The sequence below is a fragment of the Erinaceus europaeus genome, chromosome 5, assembly GCF_950295315.1.
Source record: "Erinaceus europaeus chromosome 5, mEriEur2.1, whole genome shotgun sequence".
NCBI lineage: Eukaryota > Metazoa > Chordata > Mammalia > Eulipotyphla > Erinaceidae > Erinaceus > Erinaceus europaeus.
In genome coordinates, this window is record NC_080166.1 from 10,958,863 (window position 1) to 10,974,830 (window position 15,968).

Sequence of the window (15,968 nt, forward strand, 5' to 3'; positions counted from 1 at the left end):
CAGGGTTATTGCTGGGCTCGGTGCCTGCACCATCAATCCACCACTCCTGGAGGCCATTTTTCCCCCTTTTGTTACCCTTGCTGTTGTAGCCTCGTTGTGGTTATTATTATTACCATTGTTGATGTTGTTTGTTGTTGGATAGGACAGAGAGAAATGGGGAGAGGAGGGGAAGACAGAGAGGGGGAGAGAAAGACAGACACCTGCAGACCTGCTTCAGGCCTGTGAAGTGACTCCCCTGCAGGTGGGGAGCCGGGGCTCAAACTGGGATCCTTACTCCGGTTCCTGCTTTGCGCCACATGCGCTTAACCCACTGCGCCACCACCCGACCCCCGTTTCACTTTCTAAGTATTCAGTATAAGGGTCCGAATAGGACTCCTGTTACCTTAGTGTTTCATCTCTTCCCCAGAGGTCTCCTAGACAGTGGGTCAGCAAACTTGCCACAAGAGTTTTATTTTACAAGAAAAACTAGTCTCCACCCTCCACTTATCTTAACTTCTGACTGACTGGAGGCAGACAGTAACTGAATAGCTAAGGAATGAGGAAGAATTGTTTAAAATTTTGTTTTTCCTGAATCTTGGAGTTGGTGCACCTGGTTGAGAGCACAAGGTACCATGAGCAAGCACCCGGGTTCGCGCCCCGTTCCCCAGCTACAGGGGGAGCTTCACAGTAAATACTGCAGGTGTTTCTCTGTCTCCCTATATCATACTCCACTCAATTTCTCTCTGTTCTATCAAAGAAAAAAACGGAGAAGTGGCCACCAGCAGAAGTGAATTCAGCCTGCAAGAACCAGGCCCAGCGATAACCCTGGTTAAAGCGTTTTTAAAAAGTGTTTTTCTAACAAGATCAGAAACGAAAACACAAATAGAACCTGAAATGTAATTGGCATATCGCACCAAAGTAAAAGACTCTGGGGTGGGTAGGTGGGGAGAATACAGGTCCATGAAGGATGATAAATGACATAGTGGGGGTTGTATTGTTAAATGGGAAACTGGGGAATGTTATGCATGTACAAACTATTGTATTTACTGTTGAATGTAAAACATTAATTCCCCAATAAAGAAATAAATTTTAAAAAATAAATAAAATATATATATTTTTTAAAAAGTGTTTTTCTGGGGCCAGACTGCGCCCCTGGTTAAGCACTCACATTACACTGCACAAGGACCCAGGTTCAAGCCCCTGGTCCCCACCTGCAGCTGCACGAGTGGCTGTAGGTATCTGTCTCCCTCTCCTCTCAATGTCTGTCTCTATCCTATAATAACTAAGTAAATGATTTTTAAAGTGCTTTTCTATTGCTAGACATACGGACTGTGAAGCCCAGCAGCCCCAGATGGTGTCGCGGTGGGCAGACTGGGCAGGCGCCCCCTTCCGCTTCCGCAGAATCCAATAAGCGCCTGGTTTCCCGCCTTTCTTCAGGTGTTAAGAGCTGGTCCTTGGGTGACCCGCTAACATTTCTAACAGGGCATCTGCCTTCCCGGGGGTTGGGATGGGGGGTCACGGTCTTGGGGCCCGGGGTCCAGTGGTTCGGGGCCTGGGTGGGCCGGGGCCTGGGTGGGCCGGGCGGAGCCCGGGGGCCTGGGGTCGAGGGGCTGGGAGTCGGGGCCCTGGGGTCTGGGGAGCTGGGGTTCCATGGTCCGGGAGGTCGGGGCCGGGGACCGGGGGCGCGTGTGACTCGGGACGTGGCCGGTCAGGCGGGACGCGCCTCTAGTGGTCTCGAACCCGCAGCCGGGCTCTCTGAGGCCCGGCCAGGACCTTGTCACCGCGTCCCGGCAGCACGCTGCGGGCGCGGGACACGCCCCCCACGACCGTCCCGTTGCGAGAAGACCGCGTCCCCCGGCCCCAGATGGACACGGGTCAGCTCGGCGACACGCGGCACTTCCGGCATTGGCCCCACGTTGCCCGGCAACGAGGCCGACAGCCGATTGGCCGTGCCCAGCCCCGTGACCCTTCAGGGAGGCACGCACTTCCGTTGGCGCAGGAAGTGACGTCACTTCCCCGCGGAGGCGGAAGTGCAACTTCCGGGACCGCAGCTCAGACGATAGCTTCAGCCCGGCCGATGGCGGCCTACCCCTACCGCCCCGGCTCCGGGGCCGCACCCGCCGCGGGGGCCGCGCTGCCGGACCAGAGCTTCCTGTGGAACGTCTTCCAGAGGTGCGAGGGCCATCTCCTCGGCAGGGCGCGTCCCCTCCGCCAGCCCCGCCCCCGACACCCCGGGCGCTGCCTGCCCCCGACGCCCAGGCCTCCTCTCCCGCGCCGTCCCCCACCCCCAGCCCCTGCCTGCCCCCCTCCGGCAGCTCTGGCCAGACGCGCGTGCCCAGTCAGTGCTGCCCTGGGAGCCCGGGTAGGTGGGGACCCCTAGCAGCCGGGGGCCCCTTCCTAGAGGCCGGCCACCTGGTGACTCGTGGCCCAGCTGCCGGGTGGAGCAGGGCGAGGGCAGCAGGGTTGGGGCGCTGCGGGCGGCAGGGAGGCAGCATCCCCGTCGGGCAGAGCCAGGGCCCCCGCTGGCGCCTGGACCTTGCAGGGACGCGTTCCTGCACTCGCGGCCTCCCCTTGCCTCCGCAGGGTGGACAAAGACAGGAGCGGCGTGATCTCAGACAACGAGCTCCAGCAGGCTCTGTCCAACGGTGAGTGTCCGCTGCCGCCCCGCCACCCGCCACCCGCCACCCGCAGGCCACGGCTCCCCTCGTGTGCGCCGACCGACCAGCCAGCGTCCCTTGTGGGGCGTGCGAGAGAGCTCACCCGCAGTGCAGGAGGCTGACGGGTGGGGTGGGGTGGGGGCCTTTGGAGGGGCTGGCAGCCCTCTGCTGGGCAGTGGTCTTGCCCGTGGGGTGGGGGAGCGCCAGGCTCAGGTGGAGGCGGGGTTGCGGTACCTTGTGGCTTTGGCCAGCTAGGCTCAGCGAGGGCCGGCGGTCAGAGGTGTGCCCCTGCCCTCGCCTCCGGCTGTTCTCTGTCCCAGAGGCCTCTGGGGAGTCTAGACTTGGAGCTTCTGTGCAGAGGTCTGGGAGATGCCGGGAGCCACCGCGGAAGAGGGTCCCATCCCCACCCCCGCCTGCACCCTGCACCCCACCCTGCACGGTGTGGGTTATTCTGCACCTGAGCTGTTCACGCCCACTCGTGCCACCTTCACTCTGGCCCCGGGTCTCAGGCCCCGTCACACATGCCTCCATGTGTGTTCACTCGGCCCTGAGGGCTGTGCCCTCCTGCTGCCTGTCCTTGCTAACCCAGTTTCACGTTTCATGAGTGTCTCCAGGCCTGCCGGAGGGCTGTCGACAGCAGCTCAAGCAGCCGGCTCCCTGCTCTTCGGCAGAACCCGGCATGAGGCTTTCTGGTGCTGGCCCTCACGTGGTCAGCTGGCCCAGGTCAGAGAGACTGGCACTCTAGCGAGAGGATGCCGGCTGGAGCTGCGGGGCATCCTTCTGAGGCGTCTGTCCGTGGGTGGGCTAACCATGTCGGTGCCCCACTTTTTGTTCGTTTGTTTGGATTTCCAGAGGACTGCCGGGCAAGAGCTCGTGAGAAACCTCAGCAGGAAGCGACAGCCAAGTGCTTGGCTTCCTGAACTCAAGGTGTGCCCACCCTGGAGCTTGGGGCCCAGGGCCTGGTCTGAGGGCTGCCCTGGTAGGGCTGCTGCCCTAGGCTGGTACTGGCCTTCCTGGCTGGGCCTCTGTCTCCAGTCAGTGCGCTGCAGGCCACGGGCTTCCTGTAACCCTTGGTGCCCAGCACAGCCTGCGCCCTGCTTGCAACGAGGGGGGCTGGCGGGAGGCTTGCATGCCCAGTGGGGGCGATGGTGGTTTGGCCAGTGTGTGAGGCTGGCTGCACATGCGTGCCCCAGTCACTGCTGCCCTAGGACCCTGCGTGTGGGAGGCCTCCCTCTGACCTGGGGTTGGGACTCTTGTTCTTGGCCCAGACAGATGAGCTTGGTCGCTGTGTGCTCGCTCAGCTGCCTGGCAGGGCCTGGGGCTCCTCTCCAGCAGGACCTCTCCCCAGGCTTGGCAGCTGGGGTCCGGGTTAGCAGAACTGTCTGCAGGTGTGCAGTCCCACCCCTGCGGCGAACACCTGAGCCCCCCAGCTCACTAAGCTATCTCCCCAGTGTCCGCAGTGGCTCTGCATGCTTAGTCCCATGGGGTCCTGCAGGAACCGACCCTAAGGCCTTCGTGGCTGCTGACCTGAGGGTGGGCTCTGTGACCTCAGTGCCTGAGGTGGCTACCCTGCTGCCTATAGCTTGATCCCTGGGCCATGCTGCTTGTGAGAGAACTCGCAGCTCCAGCTCGTCGGATCGGTGGGCGTGCACATCTGGTACACGTCCTGTGCACACCCCTGGCCCAGAGCTCTGCATCTTGTGGCCAATTTCTTAATTGCTAAGCAAGTTAAAGGTCTGCTTTCTGAGAGAGCTAAATGAGAATTTAGAATTGTATGTGCTGGGTTACACTGACCTATCTCAGACACATTACTTTTCCCTTAAGATTTTAAAGTTATTTTTAATTAATCTATTTATTCCCTTTTGCTGCCCTTGTTGTTTTATTGTTGTTGTTGTTACTGTCGTTGGATAGGACAGAGGACAGAGAAATGGAGAGAGGAGGGGAAGATAGAGGGGGAGCGAAGGACAGATACCTACAGACTTGCTTCACCACCTGTGAAGCGACTCCTCTGCAGGTGGGGAGCCAGGCATGCGAACCGGGATCCTTACGCCGGTCCTTGCGCTTTGTGCCACGTGCATTTAACCCGCTGCGCCACCGTCCGACTCCCTGGATTTACTATTTCAGTGACTGGGGAGATAGCTCAGCTGGCAGGGCACTGGACTTTGATGCCCAAGGTTCTCAGTCCAGTCCCCAGTCCTGCATCGACAGGAGGGTGCTCTGGCTTCTCTCCTGTTTCTCTCCCTCCCCCAAAGCTTGCTTTCTCACATGTACTAAATAAAATTTAAACAACTCAGATGTACTTATTTAGAAGACCATAATCCTGCTCTGGTGTACGCAATGCTGGGGAGCAGACCTGACTCTCAGGCACCCGGTTCCTGTGCTGTGCCAGCTGGGCCTCCTGCCTGGCTGACCCAGCCGTCCATCTGTCCTTTTTATTTATTATGACTGGACAGAGCTAGCCGGGCCTGTCCCTAGAGCCCCAATGCCCTGTGCCTCCCACACACTGAGCCCTTGAGAAGAGTTCCACACTTGACCACATGTGGGAGGGCCACAGTCACAGACGGAGGGGTCTGTTCCCTCTACCTTCAGTGCCACAATTGTCATGAGCTGTTTCTCACATTTCTCAGGTTCAGATTAACCTAGCTCAGGCCCCTTGTGTGTTTTTGCAGTCTGCTTTCGTGTTGATGTGTTCAAGGAGGCATCTGAACGTACACAAACCTAGACCATGTTTTGTCAAATTAAAGTTCCTGTTCTGGGGAGTAGGGCGGTAGCACAGCGGGTTAAGCGCAAGTGGCGCAAAGCGCAAGGACCAGCGTAAAGACTCCAGTTCGAGCCCACAGCTCCCCACCTGCGGGGGGGGGGAGGGTCACTTCACAGGTGGTGAAGCAGATCTGCAGGTGTCTGTCTTTCTCTCCCCCTCTCTGTCTTCTCTCCATTTCTCTCTTTCCTATCCAACGGCAATGACGACATCAGTAACAACAACAGCAATAAAACAACAAGGGCAACAAGAGGGAATAAATAAATATTAAAAATATATATATATAATATATATGTATATATATAAAGTTCCAGTTCTGCTGGGAACCAATGTGATGAGGAAATGAGCAAAATCAGACCACCTAAGCAGACAATTCTTGCAGACTTCCCACCTGTCACATCACCATCCTTGGCCTGGGGGTCCTCCAGTGTCATTGGCCCAGTGTCCACGAATGCTGTGGGTCCTTTCAGCCATCCAGCCTGAGTGTGTCTGGGGATCCACATCACAGCCTGTCACATCCTGCTCTTCTGAGGTGTGGCCAGCCAGAGTTCCAGATGGAAACAGTTGGGTTTGGTGGACAAAGCCAACAGCTTATCTGGTCCTTGAGCAGATCACATTTCTGGCCTTCAATTCTTCAGAAACCAGGGCAGTGGGAAGTTTAGATCCTCTCCCCAGATGCTGTTGGTCTGTGTCCTCCACGCGGTCCTGTCAGACACACTGGGCTCTTCTTCTGTCTAGACACTTGCCTGTTTCTTTCCTTCCTTCCTTTTTTTTTTTTTTTTTAATAAAATAGGGCTTCTTGAGATATTGTATTTATTTATTTATTTATTTACTGTTTGATACAGACAGAAATTGAGAGGGGGGAGATAAAGAAGGAGAGAGCAAGAGAGACACCTACAGCCCTGCTTCACCACTTGTAAAACTTCCCCTTGCTGGCGGGGACCAGGGGCTTGGACCCGGTCTTTGTACACTGTATGTGTGTGCTCAACCAGGTGCACCACCTCTGGCCCCCCAAGACTTGCCTGTTTCATGAGAGAGACGGAGTACTGCTCAGGGCCTGCCGTCTCCTGTGAGGACGCTGCTCAGGGTCTCTGTCCCCTGTGAGGACTCTGCTCAGGGCCGTCTGTCCCCTGTGAGGACTCTGCTCAGGGTTTTTGTCCCCTGTGAGGACTCTGCTCAGGGCCTGCTGTCCCCTGTGAGGACGCTGCTCAGGGCTGGCCGTCCCCTGTGAGGACTCTGCTCAGGGCTGGCCGTCCCCTGTGAGGACTCTGCTCAGGGCTGGCTGTCCCCTGTGAGGACGCTGCTCAGGGCTGGCTGTCCCCTGTGAGGACGCTGCTCAGGGCTGGCCGTCCCCTGTGAGGACTCTGCTCAGGGCCGGCTGTCCCCTGTGAGGTCTCTGCTCAGGGCAGGCCGTCCCCTGTGAGGACTCTGCTCAGGGCCGGCTGTCCCCTGTGAGGACTGTGCTCAGGGCCAGCTGTCCCCTATGAGGACTGTGCTCAGGGCCTGCTGTCCCCTATGAGGACTGTGCTCAGGGCCGGCTGTCCCCTGTGAAGACTCTGCTCAGGGCCAGCTGTCCCCTATGAGAATTCTGCCCAGGGCCAGCTGTCCCCTATGAGAATTCTGCCCAGGGCCAGCTGTCCCCTGTGAGGACTCTGCTCAGGGCCTGCTGTCCCCTGTGAGGACTCTGCCCAGGACCAGCTGTCCCCTGTGAGGACGCTGCCCAGGGCCTTCTGTCTCCTGTGACGTCTTCACGCCCCTTGTGATGGCAGTGCTCAGGGACTTCCTGTTGGAAGCCGACTCGCCTCTTTGGCTGCTCGTGTTGTAGACCCAGCAGTTAGAATTTCTCACAGAAGCAGTCCTCTTACTTTGGCTCTTGTTTGTTTTCAGGCACATGGACCCCGTTCAATCCCGTAACTGTCCGGTCGATCATCTGTAAGTAGGCCGCCTCCGTCCCTCCTTCATCCCCTCAGCAGCGGCATGCGGGCGGTGGGCCTGTCCTCTGCCCAGCTCTGCACCGCACTGTCACTGGCCAGTCACACCCTCAGCTTCTTGTTTTGAAGATGCTATGCCCAGAGCACCAGCCCAGCCTGCTCCACACTGCTGGCCAAGAACAGGGGTGTGCAGTGGGCACTGGGTATTGCTCACAGGACCTTCTCCTCTTCCTCTTCTTCCCCCTCCCCCTCCTCTTTCTCCTCCTCCTTCTCTTCCTCCTCCTCTCCTCTCTTTTTTCCTTCTCCCCTCCCCTCCCCTCCCCTCCTCTTCTCTTCCCCTCCTTCTCCTCTTCCCCTCCCCTTCTTTCCTCCTCCTCTCTTCCTCATGTCTTCCTTCTTCTCCTCTCTTCCTCCTTTCCACCCTTACCCTTTTATTAGTCTATTTTAATGAGAGATATAAAGAAAGAGACACAGACACCAGAACCCTGCCCAGCTCTGGATGATGGCGGTGCTGGAGACTAAGCCTGGGGCCCCAGAGCCTCAGGCAGGGGAGTCTGTTTCAGAACCCCTGTGACGCCTCCCCAGCCCTACCACAGGACTTTGATTTGCTTGCAGTGCCCTTCTGCCCAGACCAGGCGTCTCCTTGCAGGCTGTTGTTGTCTTTTAGAGTGCCTATTTTACAAGGGGGACACTGGAGCTCTGCTCTGCCCTGTGCCATGTGTGCTGGGGCTTCACCCATGGGGGCCCCGCACACAGTCAGCACTGGCATGCCCTGCAGCGTAGTTCAGACCAAGTTTCCAGATAGATCTGTACGGTGTTACCCCTTTTGCCGTGATACGCAAGTGTAGTTACGGCTTCTTTGGGGCTTAGACCCGAGATCAAGCTCACTTTTGTCTCCTGAAAGTAAAACAAGTAGACGCTTTCTCAGGGAGTGAGCCCCCTTGGACGTGTGTAGGTGTCTGCTCTGGCAGCTGAGGGTCCCCACTGGGGCTGAGAGGCGGCTCTAGGAACCAGGAGACGGGGCAGGCAAGCGGGCAGCTGTCCTCACAGGGCGTCAGCTTCGTTGCCCCTCACTGCACCTACATCAGGGCCCTAAGGTGGTGTGGGTGTGGCCGGTGGCAGCCTGCCCACCCGGCAGAGGTAACACGGAGGGTCTCTGGCGGGCTTCATGGTGAGTGTTGCAGCCCTGATGGCCCCACGTCCCTCCTCAGCCATGTTTGACCGGGAGAACAAGTCGGGCGTGAACTTCAGCGAGTTCACGGGTGTCTGGAAGTACATCACAGACTGGCAGAACGTCTTCCGCACCTACGACCGCGACAACTCGGGCATGATCGACAAGAACGAGCTGAAGCAGGCGCTCTCAGGTTTCGGTAACTCTCTTCGCTGGCTGTGTAGCCCATTTCATTTTGGAGCCTGGCGCCACGGCCGCCACTTCCACGCGTCTCTAACCTGTCTGCTTGCTTCACACAGATCTGTTTGGGATTATTCACACCACGAAGCTTATGTTTCATCCAAAATGAGATAAGGCTATGCAGGTGGTTTGCCTTGGTGACGTGGGTGCCCTCACCGCACCTTGAGAATGTGGCTGCGACAGCTGGGGGGTGAGGGTGGTGGGTGCGTGTCCATGGAAGGCAGAGTGCCTGGCCGCCACTGGCGTGGGTCTGTGGCCCATTCTCAGGAGTGTGTGAGCCTGCACACGTCACATGTATGAGGCCTGAGTGTGTGCCGTGCGGTGGGGGGAGCACCTCCCAGAGCAGGCTGGCCCCTGACCCAGTGTGACTGAGAGACAGTGGGTTTCTGGAGGAGAAACTGAACTGAGGGACCCCTGAGATTGGTGGCCACAGTTTCCAAGCCGCCCCCCCCCCCATGCCCGCTGTCAAAGGCAGCATGAAACACCTAGAAAAGGGAGGTAGTGGGGCCGAGTGGTGGCGCACCTGGTTAAGTGCACATGTTACAGTGCACAAGGACCTGGGTTCGAGCCCCCGGTCCCCACCTGCATGGGGAAAGCTTCATGAGTGGTGGAACAGTGCTACAGCTTTCTCTCTCCTTCTCTGTCTCCCCCTTCCCTCTATACTTCTGGTTGTCTCTTTCCATAAATAAATATGGAAGTTGGCAGTAGCGCAGCGGGTTAAGCGCAGGTGGCACAAAGCACAAGGACTGGCGTGAGGATCCCATTTTGTGCCCCCGGATCCCCACCTGCAGGGGAGTCACTTTACAGGTAGTGAAGTAGGTCTGCAGGTGCATCTGTCTTTCTCTCCCCCTCTCTGTCTTCCCCTCCTCTCTCCATTTCTCTCTGTCCTATCCAACAATGGCGACAACAACAATAATAAAAAAAAAAAATACAATAATAAAACAAGGGCAACAAAAGGGAATAAATAAATAAAATAAATTTTAAAAAGTACTTGCAAGAACTACAAAGAGAAAAAATAAATATAATAAAAAAGGGAAATAGTGATGTGCTTCAGCTGTCTGCATTTCATGGGCTTGCAGGACGTTGGCAGCTTGTCACCAGCTTGATTTCTGCCCTCCCTGCCTTCTCTTTGAGTAACACACACACACACACCGAACCCCCATGAATCCACATGGGGGTCAGACCTTGGGAAGAGCCTTTGAGCTCAGGATCAGGCAGGACTCACTCACCTCAGACTTTGGGCTGAACTTAGGAAGCAGCTGCCCCTAGCTCTGCCAAAAGAGGGTGCAAGGGGAGCCTGTACAGGAGGGTCAGACGGGGCCCCAGACGGAGTGGTGGAGAAGGGCCTGGCTTAGGAAAAAGACGGATATTTCACACAAAGACCCCTCATGTCAGGCTTCCTGTGTTTTTGCTGGTGGAATTCCAGGGTCACTTGTCTCCTGAGCCCACTGTGGCCGTCCTGCCAGTCGCTGTCTCCTGTCCTCTGCCCATCTGCCAGGCCAGGCACAGCCGAGGCTCATCTTCACCCTGCAGGCAGTGCTGCCTGGCTCTGTCCCCTGCTTTCCCCTGGGCAGATGTGTCCTCCCCTCCTGGACCTCTGTCTGACCTGTGCACTCTCTCTTCTGGCCAAGGCGGGAGGGACCGGGGCCAGTGTCACCGAGCTGCGCAGGATAGCCGGGCCACTCCGGAAGGTGCTGCCCTGTGTTTGCGTGTTTGCTCTTGGTGGTGTGACTGGGTGCTCACGTGGGGGCTAGGCTGTGACACTCCCTCCACAGAGGCTCCAGATGTCTGGGAGCATGGCATGTCCTGGCAGTGGGTCTGGGGACAGAAGTGCACATATGGTCCCTGTGGGGGCCTCTTCAGCATGCCCTGGACACACGGGGTGGACCGCTGACCAAGCTCACACCAAGGCAGCTGGCAGCATGAGGTCTCCAGCACTGTCTCCTGGTGCTTGTGCTGAGTCCTGTTTAAGTCTCAGGGTTCTTTGTGTTGAGGTGCTGGGTTTAATAGCAAAGGTTTTGTAGAGAACCCACTCCAGCCAGTCTGCCCTGGGGAGCACAGGTCACAGCAGCGCCTCCAGCGGCAGCTCCCAGCACACACTGTGTTTGCTCTCTGTGGGACCTCCAGCCTGGGCCTTCACCCACCCTCACTCTGCCCTCCGTCCCCAGGCTACCGGCTCTCTGACCAGTTTCATGACATCCTCATCCGGAAGTTTGACCGCCAAGGCCGGGGGCAGATTGCCTTTGACGACTTCATCCAAGGGTGCATCGTCCTGCAGGTAGTGTGAGGCTCCATGGGGGATACAGGGGTGGTCGTGTCGGGTTGGTGTATTAAAATGCACCCAGGGGTGCCCCATCCCACAGGTAGTGGGGCTCCATGGGGGCACAGAGGCAGGGTGGGGGGTGGAGTATCTGACTGGCTCTGGAGCTGGCAAGATGGAGCCCCCAGAGTAGGAGCCGACTGTCTTCTGCACACGGTGCTTCTCCTCCCCCGGAACGTTCTGGAGTAAGCGTCTCTCCCGATAGCTGTAGCCGTGCACAGGTTTTCTGTGGCATTTTGCTGTGCTTTTTGCTGAGGAGATGGGTCACTCCCCACTGTGATCCTGGCTGAGCCCTGCCTCGTGCATGAGCCAGACCCTCAGCTGGCTCCTCCACCCACAGTCCTGTCCAGCACCCATCCCTGACCACTGTCTGACCCCTGCACTGCGTGTCCCCTGCCATCACCTCACCACCTCATTCAGAGAGGACTCACCCAGCCCAGGGAGAGGCCCAGAGCGTCCTCTGCAGGCAGCCAGGTGTCTCCCTGGCACCACCCACTTCTGACAGGGAACCAGGCTTCAGATCTTCCGGAAATATTACCAGCTAGTGAGGAAAGTGGGAACATGTGAGACTCAAAAGCCCACTGCCTGCAGCAAAGTCTGTTTCTGTCTGTCCTTGCTTGCATCCAAGTTGAGGTCACTTCTCTGCTCCACAATCCAGAGGTGTGAGTGAATAACACACTTGCATTTATTCATTTATAAAAGTTGCTCATCAATGAGAGAGAGAGAGAGAGAGAGAGAGTAGGAACAAGAAAAAGAACCAGAGCATTATCCAGTGCCAGGGATCAAACTTGGGCTCCAGAGCTCTAACCACTGTGCCAGCTTTTCTAAGGTGCTTGACTGAACCCAAGGACTCATATCTATGAGACATGGTTTAACCACTGAGTCCTCCTTGGCCCTTCATGAGGTTTGAAGTGTAATTTGAGATTTTGGAGAACATTCTTAGTTTTGTTTAGTTTTGTTTTCCTTCCAGTTGAAAGGACATGAGTGAAATTTATCTGCTGGCCTGCTCAGTAAAAGCAAGCCTGCCTCTGTGTTGTCTCTGCCCTGGTCTGTGGCTCATAGTTAAGGGCCAAGTCTCCAGTAGAGAGACCATCTCCCATCTACCCCTCCAGGCAGTATGGTCTGTGCCCTGAAGCCACATCCTGGCTAAGCATCTCACTCATCCCTTCAGCACCCAGCTTCCATGTGGCTTTGCACCTGGTGGGGTCTGTGGTCAGAAGCCCACAAGCGTTTTGCCCAGGCCTGAGTGCCAGCCAGAGGTGGGCATCGAGAGGCCAGGAGGTAGCAGGCGGGTGGGGAGAGGTGGTTCAGTGTGGGCACACATGGTCGAGGCCCCAGGTGTTACCCCCAGAGCTCACATGCCACAACTGAGAAGCTTCCCCAGGAAAGGATCGTTTTTTTATCAGAGTCCTGCTCAGCTCTGGCTTATGGAAGTGCTGGGAGTTGAACCTGGAACCTTTGATGCCTCAGGCTTTCTGCATAACCTCCATGCTGTCTCCCCAGTCCTCCCCCATGAAAGTAAAAATCTAGTTGTGGTGGTGAGTCGGGCGGTAGCGCAGCGGGTTAAGCTCACATGGGCGCAAAGCGCAAGGACCAGCATAAGGATCCCGGGTCAAGTCCCCGGCTCCCCACCTGCAGGGGAGTCACTTCACAAGTGGTGAAGCAGGTCTGCAGGTGTCTGTCTTTCTCTCCCCCTCTTCCCCTCTCTGTCTTCCCCTACTCTCTCCATTTCTCTCTGTCCTATCCAACAATGATGACATCAACAATAGCAACAACAATAACTATAACAATAAAACAAGAAAGAAGGAAAGAAAAAACAATAAAACAAGGGCAACAAAAGGTAATAAATAAATATTTTAAAATAAAAAAAATACCTAGTCATGGCAGGAGGGTGGCCCAGTGGTGGAACTCAGGACTTGCCACCACAAGTACCAGACTGATGCTCTGGCTTGTTCCTTCTTCCTCTCAAAGATACATCAGTCTTTAATAGTAGCCTAAAATAAAGTAGCTGGTCAGATCAAAGGTCTGCCAGCAGGCCTCCCTGGCTGGTTGCCACCAGCATCTCACTGAACCCACCGCCCCAGCCCAGTGCAGGAGGGCCAGGACCCTTAGGAGACTGGGTGTGAGCAGCCTGTGCCCTGCAGGGGCTAGTCGGCCATGCACGTTCTCTGGGCGCTGAGGACATAGGCAGCTCTGAGAGGAAGGGCGGGCCCCGAGCTGCCCAGAGACCTGCCCCTTGCTCTAAGAGAGGGGCCCGGCAGGGCCGGCTTCCTTGTAGCTGGAATGGAAAGCTCCCCTAAGGACTGTCCTGGGATAGGAATGTGTAAGGTGGGCCCAGGCTCCCCCACAGGCCTGCAGTCTTGCCCTCTGCCTGCCCTGTGTGCCCCCCAGCAGCTTGGGGGTGAGGGGCACCGGGCCTTGCTCTGCTGTGGGTGTGGACACTGCACCTTCTGTTGAGTGAGCTCTGAGGCTGCCTCCTGCCTCTCCCCCCAGAGGCTGACGGATATATTCAGACGCTACGACACGGACCAGGACGGCTGGATCCAGGTTTCCTACGAGCAGTACCTCTCCATGGTCTTCAGCATCGTGTAGCAGGGCCCCTGGGACACGCGGCTCACGGAGAAGACTGGGACGCCAGACCTTTGCCTGCGGCGGGCCCTCCGGGCAGCCGGCACCACACTCCCTCTCGCTGCGGCAGCACCGGCGGTGGGACCCGGCAGTTCGGGTGGACGGGCTGTTGGTGTCCTGGGCCGTGCCGTTTTCAGAGACAGACGCTGTGCCATGAGCAGGGAGGGTCTCGGCCTTGTGCGTGCACGCAGCCCGCTGTCCTTGCTGGCAGCCTGGCTCTGTGAGAAAGCGCCTTTGCTGGCACAGGAGCTGCCAGGCTGTTCACGTGCCTTGGCTTTCACAGAGGGCTGTGCCCTACCCACGTGGATGTGCGGTGTAAACAATAAAGCAGGTGTGCCCCTCGGCTCAGACACTCACCTGGGGCTGTGAGGGCCCTGGGCAGTCTCCCTGATTCCTCTCCACTCGTCCCTTTCCCCTGAGCTGACTAAAGCCAGGATTTGGGGCAGACAACCTGAGGACGCTGGGTTCTGGGTGTTGCGACAGTTAAAGGCTGATAAGTAGGTCCAGGAATCAGAGATCGGTGTGGCTGTCTTCGGGGGCTTGGTGTGGGCTTCTGGAAGCCAGAACTTCATTGCTTGTGGGGGGAGTTGGGTCTTGTGGGGCTGTGGCGTCTCTGAGGCCCCCTTTCCACATCAGGTGCCTCTCTGGACACTGGTGGCTCAGCATGGCCCCACTTCTGCTCCACTGAGGTCAGTCCCTCCCTCCAGCCCATCCTTATTCATCAGGACCCCAGGTGACCACCAGACCCTGACTTCCTGAGGCCTCTACCCTAAGGCATCACATTCAATCACCAGGTGACTTCCCTCCCTCACCTGAGCTCCATGGATGCAGCTAGCACACACCATGCCACACCTGGGCCCCTGCCTGTGCTGCTACGAGACGGGCGATGGGAGGCACCTTGGCCACGTGCGTGGGGTCCTCATGCTGCAGATGGACCCTGGAGGCTTGTGCTCACAGTTGAGAGCCATGGTGGGGAAGTCTCTCGTGGTTTCCTGAAGGCAGTGAGGAACCGTGAGTGGTGGGGTTTCCTCTCACCACCTCCAGTGGCCAGGGAGCTGTGCGCCTAACGGAAACCACGTGGGCTCCACAGAACTCTCAGGTATGGGCCAAACAGTGCTGTGTGGTGCAGATGATGCAGGGTGGGGGGCGCAAAGGAGCGTGCTCCCAGCCAGTGATGTGTTGGGGAAGGGTTGGTGACAGCCGAGGCTAACGGTCTCTCAGGGCAGGTGTGGAGGCCAGACAAGGCCACTAGAAGTCTCGGCGGTGGGCGTGCCACTGCCCACTCCACACAGGAAGCCCCACTGCCCACTCCACATGGGAAGGGTCTCTGGCCACAGAGAAATCCTAGGGGGACAGGAGCATCACCTGCCACATGGGGGCAGTGTGGCCCCACCCTTGGCTGTCCTGAAGCCCCGACCACAGGAACTGCTGAGGGGTTTTGTCTAAGAACTTGAAGGGTGCAGTGGCCACAACCACCCCAAGAACCAAGGGGAGCCTCAGCTTCTCGTTCATTGGTTTGAGGTGTACCTGGCCACGGAGAGCCACATGGAAAGGACACGCGGGCACCAGGCTGGGCCAGCTGCTGTGCCTACCTCAGTACCGTTGTCCTTTGTCTCACCTCTGCCTCCTTCCTTCTTCCCCATTTCCCATCACCCTCACCTCTGCCCCCTTTCATGATTACTTATGCAGTCTGCACCCATCCCATCTCCGCCCCCACCCTGCCCTTGTCACCACCTTGCCCCTGTCCTGTCCCTTCACTTCTGATCACTGCTGTCACTTGTCCTCACACACTGCCCTGCCTTTCATCTGAGTGGTGTTCTGAGTTAATTCCTCCTCCGACTTACTGGGGAAACAAGGGGCCTTCCCAGCACACGAACTCCAAGCAGAGGAAGATAATGACTTGTGACAGCAACTGAAGCCATCCTCACTGCTGGTCAGCTCTGGTGCCCGCCTGGCTTGTCCTCACCTCTCACGGTGAATCCAAAGCTGTGTGCACAGAGGGCTGGCTGAGTGACACGTGTGCAGAAAGCACGTGTGTGAACGTCCCTTTCCCCGGCTGAGAAGACTGACTGCCCATGTGCCCCCAAGAACAAAGCATGCTGACCTGGTGGGTGGGTGTGGGCAGTGGGGCGCGCATGCACTATACAGGCAATAGTCTGGCTGTTAGCTCACTGTCTTGGCCGAGCAGGTGTGGTGGCTGGAGGGTATGAGCACCTCACGACTGCATGTCCACCTTCAGAATGCTCAGCACACCCCACTGCGTCTCTGGCCCCTTGTCCCCAAA

General features: G+C 57.4%; 2 protein-coding genes across 3 annotated transcripts; both read left to right on the forward strand.

Annotated features, from left to right (window-relative positions):
- Positions 1–1,993: 1,993 nt before the first annotated feature.
- Positions 1,994–14,034, forward strand: PDCD6 (programmed cell death 6). Of its 2 annotated transcripts, none has more exons than XM_007520530.3 (6): positions 1,994–2,151; positions 2,563–2,624; positions 7,282–7,326; positions 8,537–8,695; positions 10,905–11,014; positions 13,550–14,034. In XM_007520530.3, exons 1-6 carry the CDS (start codon positions 2,057–2,059, stop codon positions 13,646–13,648), a joined length of 570 nt encoding a protein of 189 aa, XP_007520592.1. In that variant the 5' UTR covers positions 1,994–2,056; the 3' UTR covers positions 13,649–14,034. The 2 variants fall into 2 exon arrangements, with proteins under 2 accessions (XP_007520592.1, XP_007520593.1); XM_007520531.3 differs by having other exon boundaries at positions 8,537–8,689.
- On the forward strand, positions 2,711–4,501 carry LOC132538580 (uncharacterized). Its single transcript, XM_060191063.1, has 2 exons — positions 2,711–3,563; positions 3,909–4,501. Exons 1-2 carry the CDS (start codon positions 3,006–3,008, stop codon positions 4,221–4,223), a joined length of 873 nt encoding a protein of 290 aa, XP_060047046.1. The 5' UTR covers positions 2,711–3,005; the 3' UTR covers positions 4,224–4,501.
- Positions 14,035–15,968: the final 1,934 nt, after the last annotated feature.

Coding starts and splice junctions, on each gene's coding strand:
- PDCD6 (XM_007520530.3), top strand. CDS start 2,057: ATGGCGGCCTACCCCTACCGCCCCGGCTCCGGGGCCGCACCCGCCGCG. Junction 2,152..2,562: donor CTGTGGAACGTCTTCCAGAG/GTGCGAGGGCCA, acceptor TTGCCTCCGCAG/GGTGGACAAAGACAGGAGCG. Junction 2,625..7,281: donor CCAGCAGGCTCTGTCCAACG/GTGAGTGTCCGC, acceptor GTTTGTTTTCAG/GCACATGGACCCCGTTCAAT.
- LOC132538580 (XM_060191063.1), top strand. CDS start 3,006: ATGCCGGGAGCCACCGCGGAAGAGGGTCCCATCCCCACCCCCGCCTGC. Junction 3,564..3,908: donor CTTGGCTTCCTGAACTCAAG/GTGTGCCCACCC, acceptor TGGCCCAGACAG/ATGAGCTTGGTCGCTGTGTG.